This window comes from Syngnathus typhle, linkage group LG13, assembly GCF_033458585.1.
Source record: "Syngnathus typhle isolate RoL2023-S1 ecotype Sweden linkage group LG13, RoL_Styp_1.0, whole genome shotgun sequence".
NCBI lineage: Eukaryota > Metazoa > Chordata > Actinopteri > Syngnathiformes > Syngnathidae > Syngnathus > Syngnathus typhle.
Window position 1 is genome coordinate 11,925,424 of NC_083750.1, and position 18,744 is coordinate 11,944,167.

At 45.4% G+C, this 18,744-nt stretch overlaps 1 protein-coding gene across 1 annotated transcript; it reads right to left on the reverse strand.

The window, feature by feature from the left end:
- Positions 1–3,895: 3,895 nt before the first annotated feature.
- On the reverse strand, positions 3,896–17,649 carry prkci (protein kinase C, iota). The gene is made up of 19 exons (XM_061295123.1): positions 17,398–17,649; positions 17,091–17,296; positions 13,425–13,546; positions 12,833–12,922; positions 11,690–11,740; positions 11,531–11,616; positions 11,284–11,421; positions 11,137–11,194; positions 10,652–10,707; positions 10,238–10,414; positions 9,807–9,904; positions 9,521–9,607; positions 9,311–9,446; positions 9,137–9,224; positions 8,127–8,252; positions 7,782–7,861; positions 7,560–7,649; positions 5,520–5,635; positions 3,896–5,359 (listed from the first exon to the last, which is right to left on the reverse strand). The coding sequence occupies exons 2-19, from the start codon at positions 17,171–17,173 to the stop codon at positions 5,272–5,274; spliced, it is 1,770 nt and encodes a 589-aa protein (XP_061151107.1). The 5' UTR covers positions 17,174–17,296; positions 17,398–17,649; the 3' UTR covers positions 3,896–5,271.
- Positions 17,650–18,744: the final 1,095 nt, after the last annotated feature.

An 18,744-nucleotide genomic window follows, 5' to 3' on the forward strand; every position in this document is an offset into this window, starting at 1 on the left:
AGCTTGACATACAATAGCGTGGTAAGTTTTTAAAGCAGGATTTATCATGCGGAACAAGGTAAACACAATTTACAGTTGCTACGTCTGTCATATTAGCTTCAATTCAGCTAAGTTCAAAGTCACACATAATACTTTGAAGGAAATCAAGGGACTTTTATTAAGGGGAGAAAAAAAAAGATTCTTTGAAGTAAAACTGCATGATATTTTTTGGAGATAAAAGCTGTGTTTGGGTTGATTTGTATTTTTTAAATGAATCAACAAGGGAAAATTGAGAAGACTAACTGTGGTCGCATCATCTTGGTCAAATGTATTTTCTCACCAAACCATTTGCTTCAGAGTGAAACAAAACGGTCTAAAAAGCTTTCCCCAGCTCTGCTGAGGGCCGGTCACGGGCCATCATGGGATTGGCGAGCGTCAGCGTCAAGGACCAGGACAAGATTTGCTCAAAGAGAATTGCTCCGATCAAAAGTGTGATGCACAAACACAAGTCCTATTTGGATCCATCTCTATGAAAACAGAGCAACTAATCATAATTTTCATCCAAACTGTGATCGGATTGAAGAAATTCTAGCCAGTGTTTGTGAAACCAAGAAACACACAATTCAGATGACTTAGTTCCTTCCATCCAGTCTGCCTGGAATCCTATAAAGCTATCTTTAAATACGCTGATGCCAATACAAGGTCACTTGCACTATATTGTGTGCGTCCATGTCAATTCTTAGCATTTTGCTTTTATACCTGACAAACGCAACACTCATATTTGAAAATATGTGTTTCTGGTTCACCGTTGGCACATTTAGTATGAAATGGAAAGGGATCGGTCTTCCCCAATGCTGGCAGATGAATGTGTATGTGCATGCCTTTGCACATTTTTCCACGGAGCTCTTTCCTCGACTGGCGCACTGCTTCTGCGCAAAAGCCCGACCTTGATTCCGCAGCCTGGTTGATGTTGTTTGCGGGCGTTTTAATGTCATAAAGCACCGCGAACACATGTCAACATGAGCTTCGCGGCGGGGTCATGACTTTTGCTCCAAGGGTGAGGCGCTAAGTGGCGGTGGGGGGGCAAGTAAACATCTGCATTTTGGGCATCATCCAATAATGACCAATCCAAGTCCGAGGCACCGCTTGGTTGCTGCAAGGACGCCGCAGAGAAAAGCTCTTTCTCCAGTCTTCACCCCCTCCCTCCTCCCGCCACGACTGCGCCGGTATGCAGGCAGCGCCGATAATGACATTCACTGTCTGTACTCCCCAGTCTCGATCCGAGGGGAGCCGCCGCCGCCGCCGCCGCCGATACTACTACGGCCATCGCGGTCGGGTCCGGGGCTTGGAGTGCCCCCACTATGTGTCGCCGCGGTCTCCTTCACCACATTCGACAACGAATAATTATAATCGTTTTATGTCAGGCTTTCCTAAACACGTAGGGACGATTGATAAAAAAAAATATAACTCATAAAACGAAACCAGAGACTAATTTATACCGTGAAAATGCTGGTTGGCGAGCTCAACCCCTTAAGACAACACTCGGCTCAGCTAAAAAAAAAAAAAAAAAGCAGCAAAAGTGGGTTATAACAGGCGAGCAACGCGATAGTTAGGGCGGCGGAGAGGAGGCGGAAGGAGGGCGACTCAAGAAGCCGAACGCTGTCTCGCCAATTCGACCGACTACGAGGACAATAAACACTGGAGTGCGTTCTCCGGAGGTCGAGCGACGCACTCCCCCCTCCTCCCCCCCCAGACGGAGAGCGACACGGCGGGCTAAGCCGAGCTAGCTTCACCCCCTTCTGTCCCACCGACTCTCGCCCTTTCACAGTCAAACAAATCACCGCGACACTCGATGATACAAACGAGTCCCTGATTAGACACACTCAGCGGTAAATGCATGAAATAGATCCATAAAAGAGGGTTGTAGCACTTGCCTCGCTCGGTCCGCTGGGTCCTCACTCGCCGTGGGTCTTCTGTGTACTGGAAAAGCCTGGCGGCGGCAGCGCAGCGTCAACGAGATGAGGAGGCTACACCACCACTACAGCCCTGTGACGTCACGCCGCATCGAGACGTCATCACGGCTACAGGAAACGATGCGGGGGTGTCTCTCGCTCCCTCTCTCTCTCTCTCTCTCTCTCGCTGTCTGTCGGTCGGTCCGTCCGTCTGTCTGTCCGCCGTTTCCCTCTTCGCTGCTTTAGGAGACACGTTTGATTGCGGCGGGACTATTTAAAGGGGCCATGTTGCAAGTCATCTCCGTATTTGCTATTTTTCTGTCCTGAAAATTTTCTTTTTCTTTATAACTTTTATATTTATAATCTAGCTTCCAAAAGCCATTTTGAAGGGGAAGTCAAGTCAAAAATGGTCCCGACAAGAATAGGTTCTAAGCTGCCCCACTAGTCTAATTCCTTACAAGAATAGGTTCTAAGCTGCTAAACTCAGAACATTTGCAATCAAAGCTCATGTTGTTAAATAAAAGGCACTTCCGGAGGTGAATTTTTCAATGTCTATCATGAGTAGAGCAACAAAATGATATCATTTGAGATATATCGAGCATGCACACAGTGACAACATGCAAACAACACTGTGGGCTGTTTTGCAGCAGCTGCTGGTGATGTGACAGCAAGGTCAGCAGTTGGATTGTGAGAGCAGATGTGAGTCCGGGCCCCACCAACGGACAACAAGAGGTGGATCGGGGTGGGTGCCATTGATTTTGCTGTAATAACACAGCTACAAGTGCTTCGGGGTGGGGTGGGGGGGGGGGCGTTCATCTGGTATGAGCGTTAACGTGACGGTTCATTAGAAAACAAAATGAGTGAATGATGCGCCGGCCGGGACGCAGAGAAATCCTCCCTCCCTCACATGCTGCTCAACTCTTATCAAACTGGGGAGATAAGCGAATCTCCGGGACGCAGACATAACAACGGCGTCTTCATACGTGGCACAACGAAATGTGTCAGGGCTGGTTTGGCGTGTTTGCCCTAATAATGCTTAGTGACCACATCCCAGAGGTGGCACTCATCAAAGAAGGACTGAGCTCCGAAAAGCGATGGCAAACATGGAAACACTGCTCAATATTGTAACGCCATTGATTTGACCATGTGATGAATGTAGCACGGTGGCAAATGACTAACACAGGAACAATAACCATTGTGACTAGAGTTCACATTTCCTCCCCTGAAATCCGTTTCAAGTCAGCTCCAAAAGGTCACACTAAGCCCCTGCCAAGTAAAACACCTTTCATCGTAGTGTGTGTATGTTTTACAAAAGGGACGGCGTTTAATATCCGTCTTCCAGTTCCTAATTCGTCCCTTCGGGCTTGGGTTAAAGCAATTAAAAGAGGGTATGGTTTTATCTGTCATTAATGATACAAGGTGAATGTACGGAAAAGAGGGCATAGGAATAATGTGAAACAAATCATTGCGGAGATTAGCAATTATTTTCTAGATGGTCATTTTTTTCACCTGTGTGAAATATTCCCCCCCCCCCCCCAGCATTGTTCCGACTTACTGCGGCCCACAAATCAATCGGCTTCATTATTTGCAGGACATCATCATTTCTGTGACCCTTCGGTTCTTGTGGGGCATAAGGTCAGGAAAAGAAAGGGGCGTGGGGGGGGGGGGGGGTTAGGTGTCAATGCCTCTCGAGGGATGTCCAGCCGGGGGACGGAGCGGTGCTATGGACATGTGACCAGTGGAGGGAAGCAAAAAATTTGCAAGTCCAGCGAATTTCAATATGCACGTTTGGGCCATTGACCGAGGTTGTTAAAAAAAAAAAAGAAAAAAAAAAGGCATCCCTATGAATTCCTTGAAAATATTGCTTCAAAATCTCTTGGCGACATGAAATTTGGTAGGCGCGTCTATCACGAGTAGAATATATTTTCATCCTACTCGTCTTTAAAAAGAATCATTCACAAGTCTACAAAATGGCAACTTTTTTTTTTACCACAAGGAGAAATAAAATGTTTATTTGACTGTTTTCCTCTTGCACAATAATAAAATGTCAACAGAGTTCTGCGGGTGCTTTCCAAAACACACCCAGTAACATTTCATACTCAATCTGATGATTACAAATAATAAAAAGTAGTAACAATAAAAAAAAATAAACAAAGGTAACAGAATATGTTTCTCACAGGATTTCGCTTAGTGTTTTAAATTAGTGGAATCATTCAGAAAATAATCTACAGGATTGTGTTGTAAGAAAATAGAACAGTTCTAAAGCCTCAACTGTGCTTCAACCTGTTGATCTTTTACGTGGAATGAAGTAATAAGAGGGGGGGACACAAACAGACCAGCACAAGATGGGATATTTGCGTATTTCACAAAATGGTGGCCTTCAAAGTCAAGTCGAAATTATGTTACGTTAAACGGGAGCTAAAAAAATAAATAAAATCATGACATCCATCCAGAGAACCGAGACGATGCACTAAACAAGCACAGACAAAAGTTCAATTCATCCTAAGACTTTGTTTACGTGACTCTGTCAGTGTTGCTGTTTTGGTTCGCAACAGATTTAGTCAATGATTTTAAAGTTACCTAATTCTTCTTTCCTTCTTGACAGAATATCATTATTATCCACACTTTTTTGATAGACTGTTTTTGGTGGTAGGTGCTTATTTATATTTATTTTCTAGGTGGCAAACAGCCACTATTTGAGAAGATACACTCATTTTTTTTTAGATGTACAGGTACCAGAAATGTGGGGGTTTATTTTTTGGGTCGTGGGTGACTGTTGAAGTCTGACTAATGCGCTACGTTTGTTCACAGTATTTTAGCTGACTCAACTCCAGTTCCGATCCTCAGGCTGCACACGGACAACACACGTCTGTAGTTAAATAAAAAAATATATATCGTTTTTCCATATTTAGAGTTTTGAGAAAGAGGCGTGATGAACGAGCTTTAAAAAATACAAAGGGGGCTAAATGTTAATCAACAGCAGTTTTGTAGATCCCATTCAAATGAGTCTGTGTACAGTAAGTACCTTGGAAGAACTTGGTAGAGAGGCCCCCGATGACACAAAGATATCAGTGCAGTTGAATATTTTTACATTTGTATTTTTATATCGACAACATATAAAAATAATTCATAAAAAGAAGACTTAAGGACAAGTGGTCCAAACTGGCAGAGTGCGAAACTGCCTTTGGCAACAACAAAAACTATGAATGATGATATCGTCGGGTCGCCTTTGGCAAACGACAAAAACTACGAATGACGACGATACCGTCGGGTCGCCTCGTAACGTGAAGACACTGGCACGTGTGTAACTGTGTGTAACTGTGTGTGCGTGTGACTCCCTTCATACACACTCCTCAGCAGACATCAGCAGCGGGTTGATGTACTCGAAGCCCTCAAACTCGGACTGATCGATCTTCTTCACCACGTCGCTGCGCACGACAACAACAACAAAAGGACAATCAATACATGGGTGAATTGATTCATTCAAAGAGCCACCACATGGCTGCACACAGCAACAACAAAGGACAATCCACGGGTGGATTGATTCATTCAAAGAGCCACTTTGTTTCACCGATCGGCGGATCTTACTCGTCGTCAGGCGTCAGCTGGATGGGCTCGTTGGTGAACTGTGCGTCAAAGTTGTCCAGGCCGAATTCACCTGAGATGTTGGGCTTAAAGGGAGGGACCACCTGCTTTTGCTCCAGCTGTAATCACAATGACATCGGCGGTAAATCCAGTGATTGCCTAATCGCAGGTCTATTTATGTTTTAAATGGCAGAAAATAATCTGGGAACCGGTTCACTTGTAAGGTGTTTTCGTTTCAACATTTTCACCAATAGGAAACGGTAAGGTGAATTAGTTCATGGCAGAAAGTGCTCCCCCTACAGGCCACGGGGCGCACCGCAGGGCAAACAGATTTGTCTTGAAGAGGTGAAGAGTTTATTGGGAAGGGGGGGGTTGTGCACCGTAACCTGAATCCTGCAGACACATAAGTTGACCAGCTGGTTAGCCCCGTGCTTGCCAGACCAAAACAGGGATAGCAGACAGGAAGGTCATATGATATAGGTCGTCAGCACGCTCGGGTCACATGTCCGTCTGCCAGCTGACGTCCAAAGGCTGCCCTCACGAAGGTCATTACGATGACTTCATATTATATTCGACACCATCATTAATTATGGCAGAATGCGTTTGTTTCAAGTTTCCTTTGATTTGACCGCTTTTCACTAGGTAACAATGAGGGAAGAGGTCATTATTTTCATAAAATGAGGTCAATCTTAGGTGCAAGTATTTTAGTGGTTACAGTAAATTAGGAGGTTAGTTGAGCATTGGCTTGCAGTTGGGGGCGTGTTTAGATGTTCTTTTATTCACTTGTTGGCAGTTTCTGATTCAAAGTCAGTGACCTGTGCTACCAACTCCTGACAAGTGAATAAAGGAACAAAGATCCAAAGATCATTTAAGCTACGAGTGTTTTGGAGTTACTGCACAAGCTTGTTCACGAAACTTGAATCTCGAGGCACCACCGTACTTACTAAATCAATAAAGAAAACTCATTCCACATGGAACCAAATTGACGTAAAACTAAAAATAATTCCAAAATCGATTATTTCTTTGTTATAGGTGTTAAGCGGCTTAATGAAAGAATACATGGACCTTAGGTTTCATTTCACCGCTATGCTGTCACAACACAGGAATGTCACTCCCTAAGACATATGAGACTTTTAGTCACCATTATGACTGGGGAACAGGAAGCACGGTAAAACAAGACTGGTCTATTTATAGTTTTCGTCGGACTCGAGATGAGATTCCTGTCAGTCGTTTTCAGAGAACCCAAAAAAGTCCATATGACTCTTAAAAACACAGATAAGAAAAAAGGAGGGTGCGGTTCAGATTGTCTTTTGTGGTTGAGACTATTTCCTCGCTCAGCTTTCCCGCTTTGTGACCGTCTGCTCGTCACTCTGTTGCTGCTGACTTGTTCTTTGTCTACTTTTACAAGTCTCCTCTCTGCGGCGTGGTCTTTCTTCCTCACCCCGATCAATACACGGATTCCTTTGCAACTATTTGTCATCCGGCACGCTTTGTTTCCTTTCGACGATCATCGGGGGTGACGAACTGCAAAGCAGTCATCCATACATGTGAAAAAGATGTATTGACTCGGCGTCTATTGCCGTTAAGGGAGTGAGGTTTTTTTTTTTTTTTTTACTGATCCGAGTCAAACGCAAACTTCTCCAGCCAAGCGTTATCAACCTTATTATCTTGACACCAACAGTCAAGTCCTGGTGTTCCACTATCAGTATTTTCAATGTGACAGATTCCACTTTCAAAAAAATTAGCATTCGAAAAACTGTTTACTCGGGAGAAGAAAAAAAAAAAAAATCTCTATTTCACATCCTTTTTCTATCCGTGTGTGTTTTCAACTGCCAGTGTGGCTCTGGGTGATGTTGTAGAAATGAGCGATCGAAATGGAAGAAGTTCTGCTTAAGCTGACGATGACATCATGGAATTTAAAAACGCTGAAAAGCAAAAAGGGGGTTGAAGATGTTGTCGTATGCGCCAGTAGTTGTCGGTGGCATGTGGGACAACTACTACCCTACCTCCTTTGAGTCAATTGCAACAAGGAAAAATACTCACGAGGTCCCAGTCGACGTTTCTGAAGAAGGGATGGCCCATGATGTCAGCAAAGCCTGTTTGAGGGTGGCAGCCCAGACGCTCCTTGGGATCCTGGAACAGACGGAGCGGGTGGGAAGGTGAGAGACAGATAGAAGTGTGAGCGAGATAAAGAACAATACGGCGGTGAGGTGAAAAGCTGCCATGTTTGTGTTGGGACAAAATGTATATTTCCAACTGCCTTACCTTGTTGAGGAATCCCTTCAGGACGCTCGCAGCTTTGACCGACAGTGAGCGGGGAATTCGGATCTGTTTTTCCAATATGACTGAGATGCACAAAAAAAAAAAAAAAAAAGCAGGGATGAGGTGAGATGCTTCCCATATTGAAGAGAGTTAAGCAGGTGGCTAAACAGTGTGACATGATATTTTTTCTCAATTTGCCATTTGCTTGAAAGTGGCTTTGGATCTTCACCCATCTTAGCTTCTAGGTCATGGGTTTGGTACATTTGGTATGAGCTAATATGTCCATTTAAAGAATTTCACACAGTGTGGACTTTCCTTTGACCCCTAAAACGCTGGCTTTCCATTTACCTTGGAAGAGGTAGTCTTCTGTGTTCTGGTCGGGATTGTCGGAGCTTCCCACAATGTCGAAGGGCGACCGGCCCGCCATCATCTCAAACATCAGCACGCCAAGCGCCCACCAGTCCACGCTGAAGCCTGCGCACAAATGAGAAGCGGCGCTTCACATCAGTCTTCCGACACACCGGTTTACTTGTCATCCTTCCAATACTTGAACCCACTGTTACTATGGCAACCTGTCCAGTGAGGAAACGATCATACTGTAAATGTGTTCTCACTGACTGCACCTACGAGTAATAATGCATCAAAATGGCTTACTTGGAAGCTTGGATTCCCGAGCTGTGCTGCTCGCGACCCCTGGAGGGTCGTGAGCACCCGTCAAGCAGGCTACAACTCCAATTTATGTTTTGCATGCTTTTCTTTTTTTTTTACACATACTATGCCTTATGCAAATGATATTAAATATTTTGTGTGGAAGTATATTTCTTGGACAATCATTTGGGGTGGGGTCTATTTTATTTTTATTGTGAGTAATGGGAGTTAAATTGGTTGTCCTGTGCAGATAGGGCGATATGATAGGGCAGTAAAAACAAAAGTTTATTTATTTGCAGTTGATTAAAACCCTTGCGGACTATTTGCACTAATAAGGGTACTCAAAACTCCAATTGCGTATACTGACCTTTTTGAATTTCATTTTAAAAAGTTTTAGCAAAAACATCGAGCAGGACCGACACTATTTTAATTAAAGCAAAACAATGTGGCCTGTATACAAAATGAAAGCACTCGAGCAAGCGAGGTCTTGTTGCTATGATACCACTCAACTATTTGTACCGTAGTGACACTGTAGTCATGCAGAAACTGGTATTTTTAGTTTCTTTAATTTACTTTGACTAGGTTTGTTTTGATTGGGAAATAATGAAGAATAGTTATCGCGCCCAAGTTGCACCGCACGTTCAGACGACAGCTTTAGCTTTTGGTTAGTTCATGCCAAATAGGTTAATTGAGCGAGTTGTTGTTTTCACCGTAATCTTCTCCTCGGAGTATTTCGGGAGCGATGTAGTTCGGGGTGCCGCAGAAAGTGCTCGTCGTATCGCCGGGTCTCAAGCCCTCCTGAGCCGAAACACAGGGACAAATATGACAGCGGCTCATTTCGCTTTTGAATGTGCATGAGCACAGACGCTCACACGGACACGCACCTTGCACATGCCGTAGTCTGTGAGTTTGATGTGTCCCTCGGAGTCGAGCAGCACGTTGTCGAGTTTGAGATCTCTGTAGATGATGCCGCGCTCGTGAAGGTAGTTGAGCGCCAGACTGATTTCAGCAGAATAGAATCTGAGGGGAGGAGGGGGAAGAAAAAACATTCAACCCTAAAGCCACAAAACGGAGGAAGGCCACCAAACGCCTACCTGGCGTGCTCTTCTGGAAGCTTCCGTTGTCTCTGCATGTGAAACATGAGGTCGCCGCCATTCACATATTCAATAACAAAGAAGAGTCTGGAGAGGAAATATTTAGCAAAGCTCAAAGTTACATGACCGCGAATTGGCGCAATTGTCAAATAGGAACGTTGCCCCCCCTCCCCAAGTGGTTGAGAGTGGTGGGAGGGGTGACCTGATTTTGGAATGACGGCTTGTCCTCTCCCAATTGCTACTTGCTTTTTAAAAATACAGGTCGCCGTTGCAAAGTGCTTCCTACCTGCTTTCTGTCTGGAAGCAGGAGTGCAGGCCCACCAGGAAGGGATGATTGGATGCTTGCTCAAAGACGTGTTTTTCCGTCTGGACCCAGTCGATGTCCTGTAAGGGGGAGGGCGCCATCGACATGCCAATGAGAGGTGATTGTGTTGAGGTGTCAAAGAAGCGACGAGCCACACCTTCTCGGAGGTACAGATGGGTTCAGAGTATTTGACGAGATAACCGAGATGGGATGCTGGCGCTATAAATAACAGTGCCCACAGGTTGTGCTAATTGCATTCGCTACTCTTAACTTGGTCTCACGTCTAATTAGACGAAGCCTTTGTCTTGGCGCCGTACTTTGCTTTCTCCTTCTCAAGGCTGCATTTGCACGACATGCGCTGTGATCATAAAGTACTCTGACATGGAGGCCAGCTGATGCACGCTGTGACTCACCTCGTCATCGTTGACCAGCTCCTTCTTGACCACCTTCATGGCGTAGATGCGCTCGGTCTTCTTCAACTGCACAAGCAGCACTTTGGCGTAGCTGCCTCGGCCGATCACCCGCAGCAGGTCGAAGTCGGCCAAGCCCAGGCTGGAGGGTGACTTCCCCGTGTCGCGGCTGTTCCGCGCCTGGTCGGGGGAGAGATGGCGGGGTTCTTAGTGAGTGGAGTAGAATCACTCATACTGCCATTATTTACTTTTGGGGAAAAATTTTCAATACTGCAAGCAGGTGGCAATTTGGATTTTTTTTATTTTAAAAGGCATTAAAGCAAATCATTGGACAATTATGATAGCGGTTGATTGACACATGTGTGGGATTCACACATGGATGTGTTTGTGCGGGTTTTTTTTTTTAACTCAACTCACCTCTTTCTCCTCTCCATCGTAAGTCAAGCTTTCTCTGGAGTCTTTATTCTGGGGGCCTGCAAGAGAGAGTGTGTGAGCGCGAGAAAAGGAGGGGGAGAGACAACGGGTGGGGGGTGTCAGACAGGCAGCAGGAGGAGGAGGAGGAGGCAAGAAAACAGGAAGGAGAGAAAGTAGGTGAGAGACAGTCACGTTTTGTCACTTGGTTAGCAGCTCCGCTAGGCCTGAATGGTTTTCTACTTCCATATACGTAAGGAAAAAAAAAATGCACACTCCAGTTTTCCAATCCAACCCTGTTTTGCATTCATTCTCCCAAAATTGTAATTGTGCCAAACCTTTAAGCTTATAGCTCAATAAACGAGATTTGAAAATAAATTGTGAAAATACAGTCTTGAATATGCCACTGAACTGATACATTGATATGAGAATCATTTATTGCTATTCAAATCTAAATGTTGCTCGTGTTTTTTTTGTATGCGCATCATTACCTGACTGTTCCGATGGGTCTAAATGACTGCTGGGTGGTTGACCGGGCATAATTGGCTCCTAAAAAAAAATAATAATAAAACGCAAATCACAACAATGAGTGTCGTGGAAGCCAAAAAAAAATCAAAAGAAAACGGGCGCCGCATCACCTGTATGATGGGCCGGCCGCATTCCACAGTGACCATCTTGTGGCACTTCTTGTGCACCAGCAGTTTGCAGTTGATGCACTTGTAGCCCTGTCGGCCGAGACCCCAGATGCGGTCCGTGCAGATGGCGCAATGCGCTCTCTGTTCACATCGGCGAGAGGAACAAATTGGCATGATGTTTTCAAATGAAACCTCGGACCTGCTGCTTTGAGAATCGGGACAGTTCGATCAGAACAGTGTGGTGTCGCACCCTGTTGAAGCGTTTGGCCTGAAAGGAGTGGCCGCTAGCGAAGTAGAGCTTCCTCCAGCGCCGCGCTCCCCGCCGATAGATGGACTCTGTGGGAGACAGCAAGCTTGGTTGATTGGTTGCTAGCAATTTGATTGGATGTCATGCAAAGGTTGAACTTACTGTCTTCTCCAGGACATGGCATGCCGGGTTTCTCTGGTATACATGGGAACACTGTTGGAGGGGAGAACAACAACATTATTTCATGTCTAATGATTTCCATCAACTTAAATGGGGCCGCTTCTGGAGTTCTGAAATTGGCGGGTGGGTCTCTGGAGTGCCTGTCCACCCATCAAGTGTGAATTGAAACAACCAAGTCAATCTTTTGTTAGTTGCTCATTTCCCAGCTTGTGCTGATCCTGGTTGTCTTGGTAACGCAAGGTAACCCAGGCAGTCTTCTGGACTACGATCTGACACACTACATCAAAGCCAAGCGCTAAGCAGACGCTAGCCTGCCATCTACGTGTATCCCGATGTAGAGGTTGTACCTCGGGGGACTGTTTGGAATGCTCCTCTGACTTAAGAATGTTGAACATTGTATCGGAGCAGAAGACCACCCGCAGCTGAAATGTGTTTTTGAGCCTCTGACACGTCATCGGTGCGCTACACGCTGGTTTGGCGACCTGAGCCAAACTGACAAATGTGTGTATTTGTGGGCTGCTGCGTGCGAGACAAAGAGCGTGAGACTGGAGGTGGCAGCGCGAGCGAGCGAGCGAGCGAGAAGCGAGGCGTGGGCCGCGGCCCAGAAGCTCGTTAGTGGGGGACCGGGCGCTCCCTCCCGCCGCGTCTGCTCTTCTTCCGCCACCTTCTCCTGCACTTGTGAACCCCCTCCTCACCTCTGATTCATGCAGAACCCCCTCCTCACCTCTGATTCAAACTAGACCCACACCCTTCCGGAGGCCTGTCAATCAAACGTCGGTCACACGTACGCCCATCACGAATATCTGTTAAATAGCCGGCGGGCACGCAGACGCACGTCAGGAGCAGGAAAGCGGTCTTATTCACACTTCAGTGCTCGATACTCCTCCTCCACCTTGCAGTGAGCGATGACGCTCACACACAAATTGTCGAAAATAAGAGAAAGCTTATTGACCAGACAAATGATAGAACCTTTTTAATATTTAAAAAAAAAAATCATTTGATTTGGCCGTTCTTTTTCTTTATTAGTAAACTAATGAGTAACATTTCTAAGAATATATGCGCAACAACAATCAATCATCTCCGCTAAAGTGTGATCAGGGAAATAAAAGGCTGGGGGAGGCTCACCGTGAACGATGAGCTCAGAGTCCTTGTTGAGTTCATAGAGGCGCAGTGCTTCTTCCAGCTCCAGCTGAGAAGATAAAGTGCACGGGTCACCTGTATGAGAATCCAGATGTTATGTCATTCATTTATATTGTTTTCACTTCAGTTTATCTGACGTACTACATTTCGAATTTTCTGCACGCTATTTAAAATTGTACGCACAACTGTGCCTGTTTTGTGTACGCGTGTGTTTTTGTTAACAAAAGTGGTCAACGTTGTACTCGTTATGTCGAGGATGGCAACCTCGCTCCCGCGTGCTCCGTGGATGTCAGGAGAGATGCTGTAGTACTTCATTACGAGTATCAAGCAGCTTTTCTTGCTCAGACAGGCTAATGACGGCGCTGATTATATATGGCGGCTGAGTCTAATTGGTTTTGTCACGGTGACCTTCGGGCTGAGCGGAGAGATCCGACATCTTTCTTTCGTCAGTTTGTATCGTTCAAAAATATGTATGTAGGCTGCCTGTGCACTGTATCGGGTTTTTGTATCGACGACAGACCAGAGGTGCACAAGCCTAATATGAGAGTGTGAATTTGTAATCATTATAACCACACACCTTCCTCGTCAATCCACTTCATGGTGAAGAGCTGGTCGTTGTCCATGGAGCACATGTCTCGCACTTCGCCGTGCAGGCCCTCGTACGAGATGGACGGCTCAAAGTGGGTGATCATGATGTCCCTGCGGAGAACACTGCTGTTAAGAGCGCAGCCTTTACAAGATAAGCAAACCAGCAAACCCCTCAACATGCGAGGTCGGGAAGGCAATGGGTTGCTGGGTTCGGCCTGGTGCAAATAAATACCACTGGATTGTTACGTGACAAAAAAATAGGATGGCATCTGTAAAGCTGTTAAGTTTGTCACGTGAGTAGATAAAGCGAACATGGAGTCAAGCAGCTCCGCCTACTGGACAAGTGGTTAAATTGTAAAACAAATAAATTTGACACACAGAAATATTCAAATTAGTTGAAACTTAGCATTCCTAGCATCAAAATCACAAGTCACTGAATAAAAAAAACGGCATTGTGCAACTTCACTTTGGCAGCTAGCATTTTAGCACGGGACGTTTGGGAAACTCAGCAATTTCCTGATAGCCTCCCCCTGTTAATGACTATGAATCCTATTTTTTTAGAAAAAAAAACTGGAATAGGAGAGAGCGTCGTAGCCCACACGATGTGTCACTCAACTCAAAGCGCTAAAACACAGGGACAGCGTCACACTCAATGACAGCGGGCCGGAGGCACGAAAAAAAGGAAAAAAAAAAAAAAACGTAAGAATGGCGCCATTGTGGAAGCTCTGTCTGTGCATCAGTGGCATGCTGCCGACTCCGCCTCCCAACCTGCCGCTATTTTCTAACCCTGCATCCTCCAGTCTGGTGGTGTTAATCATTGCCTACGAAGGAGGAGGGGGTGGAGGTGGGAGCAGGCTGCCATTTACGATCCCACACTCTGATCCCTCCTGTAGGACCAACATGGCAGCGACATCCTCCCTACAGACGGCAGGCAGCGGGTCAGATGTGGGTGTCGGCTGACATAGTTCAAGCTCATCTCCAAAACGTGTCACTGTAACCCAAATCGTGACAAGCAGTCATGGGAGAGGAGAAGTTGGGTGCAAATTACATATAGGCTGTGCCCACGTTCTTGGGTGGTCTAAACAAGATCCCCCCCCCCCCCCCCCCCCCATTTCAAACCATCGCTCTGTGTGCCAGTGTACCTCAACCTTTATAGGACACATTTTCCATTGAGTTCCCGGTGCAGCACTAAAAACAAAAATGTCACAAAAATATAAGCGGTTCTTCTGTTGTATGAATGGCAACAGTTACGGTTAATTGCACCTTCTGCCATCTAGTGGAAGAGTCTGTCGCTAGTTTACATTCCGCTGGCATAAATAAAGGATACGTTCTATGCGTAGAAATGAATTATGGTAACTCTATGTCTGTGTAGTCGTAAACCAAAGACTCCCTGTGTGAGTCTAGAAAATAAAAAGAGCGTGTAAAAAGACAGTATGTGGAGTGATTCATGAAGTCCAAGTGCTGTGGCATTCTTCTCGACCGTGCACTCAAATTAGACACGAGTTCCGGTGCTGGGGGGGTGTTCTAACCCGTGCCTCTGGCGTCTAAGTCGGACTCGGCGGTCCCATCTGCCCGCCGTGAAGCCGTTCGTCACTGGTGAGTTCTCAAGCGGGAGGAAGGGTCAGAGGGGCTCCCTGGGCTTCCGTGCGCACCTCGGAACATCCATCTTCACTGTCAGGACGTGCAGCAGATAACGCCCACTGTGACCCCCACGCACTATCAGAGCGAGTCCTTGGAATGATCAAAGTTGCGTCCCACCCCCCAAAATTAATCATCAGAGGCCTCGTTTGCAAAGTTCAACCAGAAGCGTCGGTCGGAGTTCTCGCAACAGATGAAGAACTCCCCCCCCCCCCCCCATCCAAAAGGGAGACGAAATACCTCCACATAATCCCGCTCTTTCCTGCCCGACAACATGCCTAACACAGCAAGCTGAAGTAGAAGCCTTGAGCGAGACTTCAAAATGGAAGACGTGATGAGTGAGGGTAAAAGAAGAAATGCGAGACTGCCACAGGCCGACACCAGTCTGCTGATGTCATTGGTGAAGAATGTTCAAGAAGGCCAACTCCTGCTTACAGATGGGAAGAGGACATCTCAATCACGTAGACGTGAAACCAACATGAAAACCAGAGGGCTGCGTATGGATGGGTGGAACTATTTTTTTGTCAAGCTGCGTGAAGATGGAAGGACGCCGAGGGTCGTTACCAAAGTTTGATTAGAAAAAAATTAAGCTAATTGAGTTGTTCAAAAGGTGAGCGTCAATCCTTGCCACCCGGTACGTAATTTGCCTCCGTTTCCTCTTTTGGGTTGCCATAGCTGACATTCCTGAGCAGCATGCTCGGCATGCTTGCTTGAGACGTCACTTAAGAAAGACACAAATGAAAAGCCTTCCCGAGGCGTGTCGCCACAGCCGCAAAGAATATCAGCTGGTGCGAGCGCAACTCATACGACACGTTTTTCAAGTCGCGCTCCGATTGGAAGGAGGGAGTTGGAACCATCGGCGCAGTGACGGACGCTCCTTATCAAAAATGAAACAAATAGTACAAGGGGAACAGCTTATTAGAGGGTTTCTATTAATATCACGAGCAGACCTGGTGATGGTGTCGCACCTATTAGGTGCACTTATCTGATGATTTCACATCACCTTTTAAGCAACAGTGAAATAACAAGTCTGCCTCACACTTTTGAGGTTGTAAGATTTCAGGCCTTGCCCTTGCCGTGAGCAGTTAGCATTTTCTCCCCAGCTTCCTCCGTCATCTCAAAATGACAAATATTTTTCCTTTTTTCTGACATCTTACGAACCAAAGCAGTAACTGGATCATGTTAGATTTACGTTTGTGTATTTTCAGAGCCATCAATATGAAATAAAGTTCTCTTTTAGTTGTACTAGGTTCATCTTGTTTTTTCTTTTTCAATTAATTCTCTGGTTCTTCCATATCAAACAATTTGTTTTAGGTTTATTTACCTGACATGTTTCGGCGGATTCTTCCGCCTTCATCAGAGTGTCCAAACATGTCAGGTACATAAACCTAAAACAAATTGTTTGATATAGAAGAACCAGAGAACTAAAGTTCTCTTTTGAAATAGAGATGGAAGTTATTTTGTTGTATCCAGTTCATTGACTCCATGCCCAAACATGGCCCACGGGCCACACGTTTAACACCATTGTGACTTAGGAAATACAATAACAAAACGGTTTGGCTCAAATGAATGTATTTTAACAACACCTTTTATTTAATGGTTGTGCGTGAATAATCTGGTGCCATAAATCATCAATAGATATCATATCAAAGAAATTGAGCTTCACTATGACATCCAATTGACAATTAGCTCCATCGGCTAACAGTTCTTAGCACGACTTATTAGCCAACTCTCAACTTGGCCGTAGTCAGAGAGAAAAACAAGCCTCAGATCCTCAGCGAAGTGCCCTAAATCCCCGCGTGTCGTAGTTTTGGAGAGATATGATACACAGCGTTAAATGTCAAGCCCAACTCGTCCATTGGGTGTCTGGACAGTTTCACCTGCCTGTCAAGTTTACCCCACACTAGCCATTAGCTTCGTTAGCTTAGCTGTCTGGTTAGCTGTCTTCCGCGATAGTAGAGCTCGTTAGTAGTGGAAAGAGGGAGAAAGAAGGACGGGAACGGTGGTGTTTTCTTACCCTTTGTAGTAGGCTTTCACCCGGACTTGATGGGAATTCTCGCCGGGGTGGGACATGGTGCTGTCCCGCAACGTCGGCATCATAAGCTCAGCCGCGGTCAGCCAGAATTGACTGAAGCTCTCCTTCCGTCTCCGGCTCTTTTTTTCTTTCTTTTTTTCGTGTTGTGTACCACGCCCCGAAGGCCGTATCTTTACAGCCGAGTGGGGCTTCACGAGTGAAAAGCGAGGCGAAATGGATTGTAAAAATTAAAAAATAAACGCGTATGTAGAAAATGATTAAACGACATGTAAAGTAAAGAAAAACTTACGGGGTCCTCCAAACAACTCCCTACTGCATAGGCCTAGTCACGGATGACACCACAGTTGGAATGTTCGCAGGGGTGGCGCATTACTTAAAACCGAAAGACGAAACATTCACTTGACATTATACGAATATTTACTCACGTATAATATCAATACCGTCATAATCAACACAAACCAAGGCGATACCTGATTCAAAATTATATCAGATCGCTATAAAATATCGTTCATATGTAGGCTGTGTACCGGTATTTGGAGCGGACCAACTTGGAAGTTTCATGTGGATGGAGTGATTCAGGCACAGGTCTCTAAGATCGGACATTATGTATACCCCGAGGACGTGGCTGCATTCATGAGCTCTGGCTCGGAAGTAATGGCGACATTAAGCTGAAAACAGCGTGTCAGAAGCGAGGGTGCTACTTTAAAAGGAAAAAAAAAGTACACAACATCAACACACGCTGGTTGTGAAATGGGTTTCAAACCTTCCCGATAGCACTGAACGTCCCAAGCTCAGTGTTATCGAGCATCCTCTTGATTACATTCTTGTATAATGTTATTTATTTTGTGAGGCTTTTTTTTAAATATATAATTTGGGGCCAGATAAGTCGGGAAAAAGGTGCACAATCAAGTTTGCTTGCGGCTAATTGGATAGTGAAACCTATAAATGTTTTCTCTTGGAAAAGGCAAGACCAAGTAATAGACAAGGTCAAGTTAATAAGGCAAAACCAAGCCTCCAGCAGCCAGCATATCCCAACAGGGCCACAATGCTCCTGGGAATATTTTCAAATGTTATACTGTTGTTGTTTTTTTCTTCTCCCAGGCCATATTTTACACCTCATTAATCATTTTTCTGCTGGTGATGTCCAGAAGCAGCTTGCCTCCATTTGCTGCTGTCAGCACTCAGCAGTCTATTTTTGTAACGCCTGCAGCTACCAACAGCAGTCACCTTCCCAGCACCTACACACTCCCAGGTGCCATTGTGATCAATAATATTAATCGTAAAAATGAATGAAATCAAGTAAAGATGGCATATTTTGTTATACTGCTGGTCTTTGCCATTATACCAAAGTCAAGTAATAATAATGCTTTGAAATCAATCTCCTGGGACCTCCGTTGCTTTATGACAGCACCAAGTAGTGTGTGGTTGACCCCGATGATGAATGAATGAATGTGTGTAGTTCCATGGAAGGTATTCTAGACTGTAACCAAGGCCCAGCCCACTGGGTGAATTGCAGCCACCGAGTGGGATCTAATCCAGGTATGAAGACATCTCTGTAGATGACAGATGAATCCAGGACATGAGAAGTTTGGCTGAACAGAAAGTTATGTAAATGTTAGTCCAGGTGTTAAGACTG

Bases quoted from the DNA above. Each gene is read 5' to 3' on its own strand.
- prkci (XM_061295123.1), bottom strand. From the start codon at position 17,173: ATGATGCCGACGTTGCGGGACAGCACCATGTCCCACCCCGGCGAGAAT. The intron at 11,195-11,283 runs GTGATGCGGCGC...ATTTTTTTTTAG, and splicing joins GCGGCCGGCCCATCATACAG to GAGCCAATTATGCCCGGTCA. The intron at 9,447-9,520 runs GTAGGCGTTTGG...TCCTCCCCTCAG, and splicing joins CTTCCAGAAGAGCACGCCAG to ATTCTATTCTGCTGAAATCA.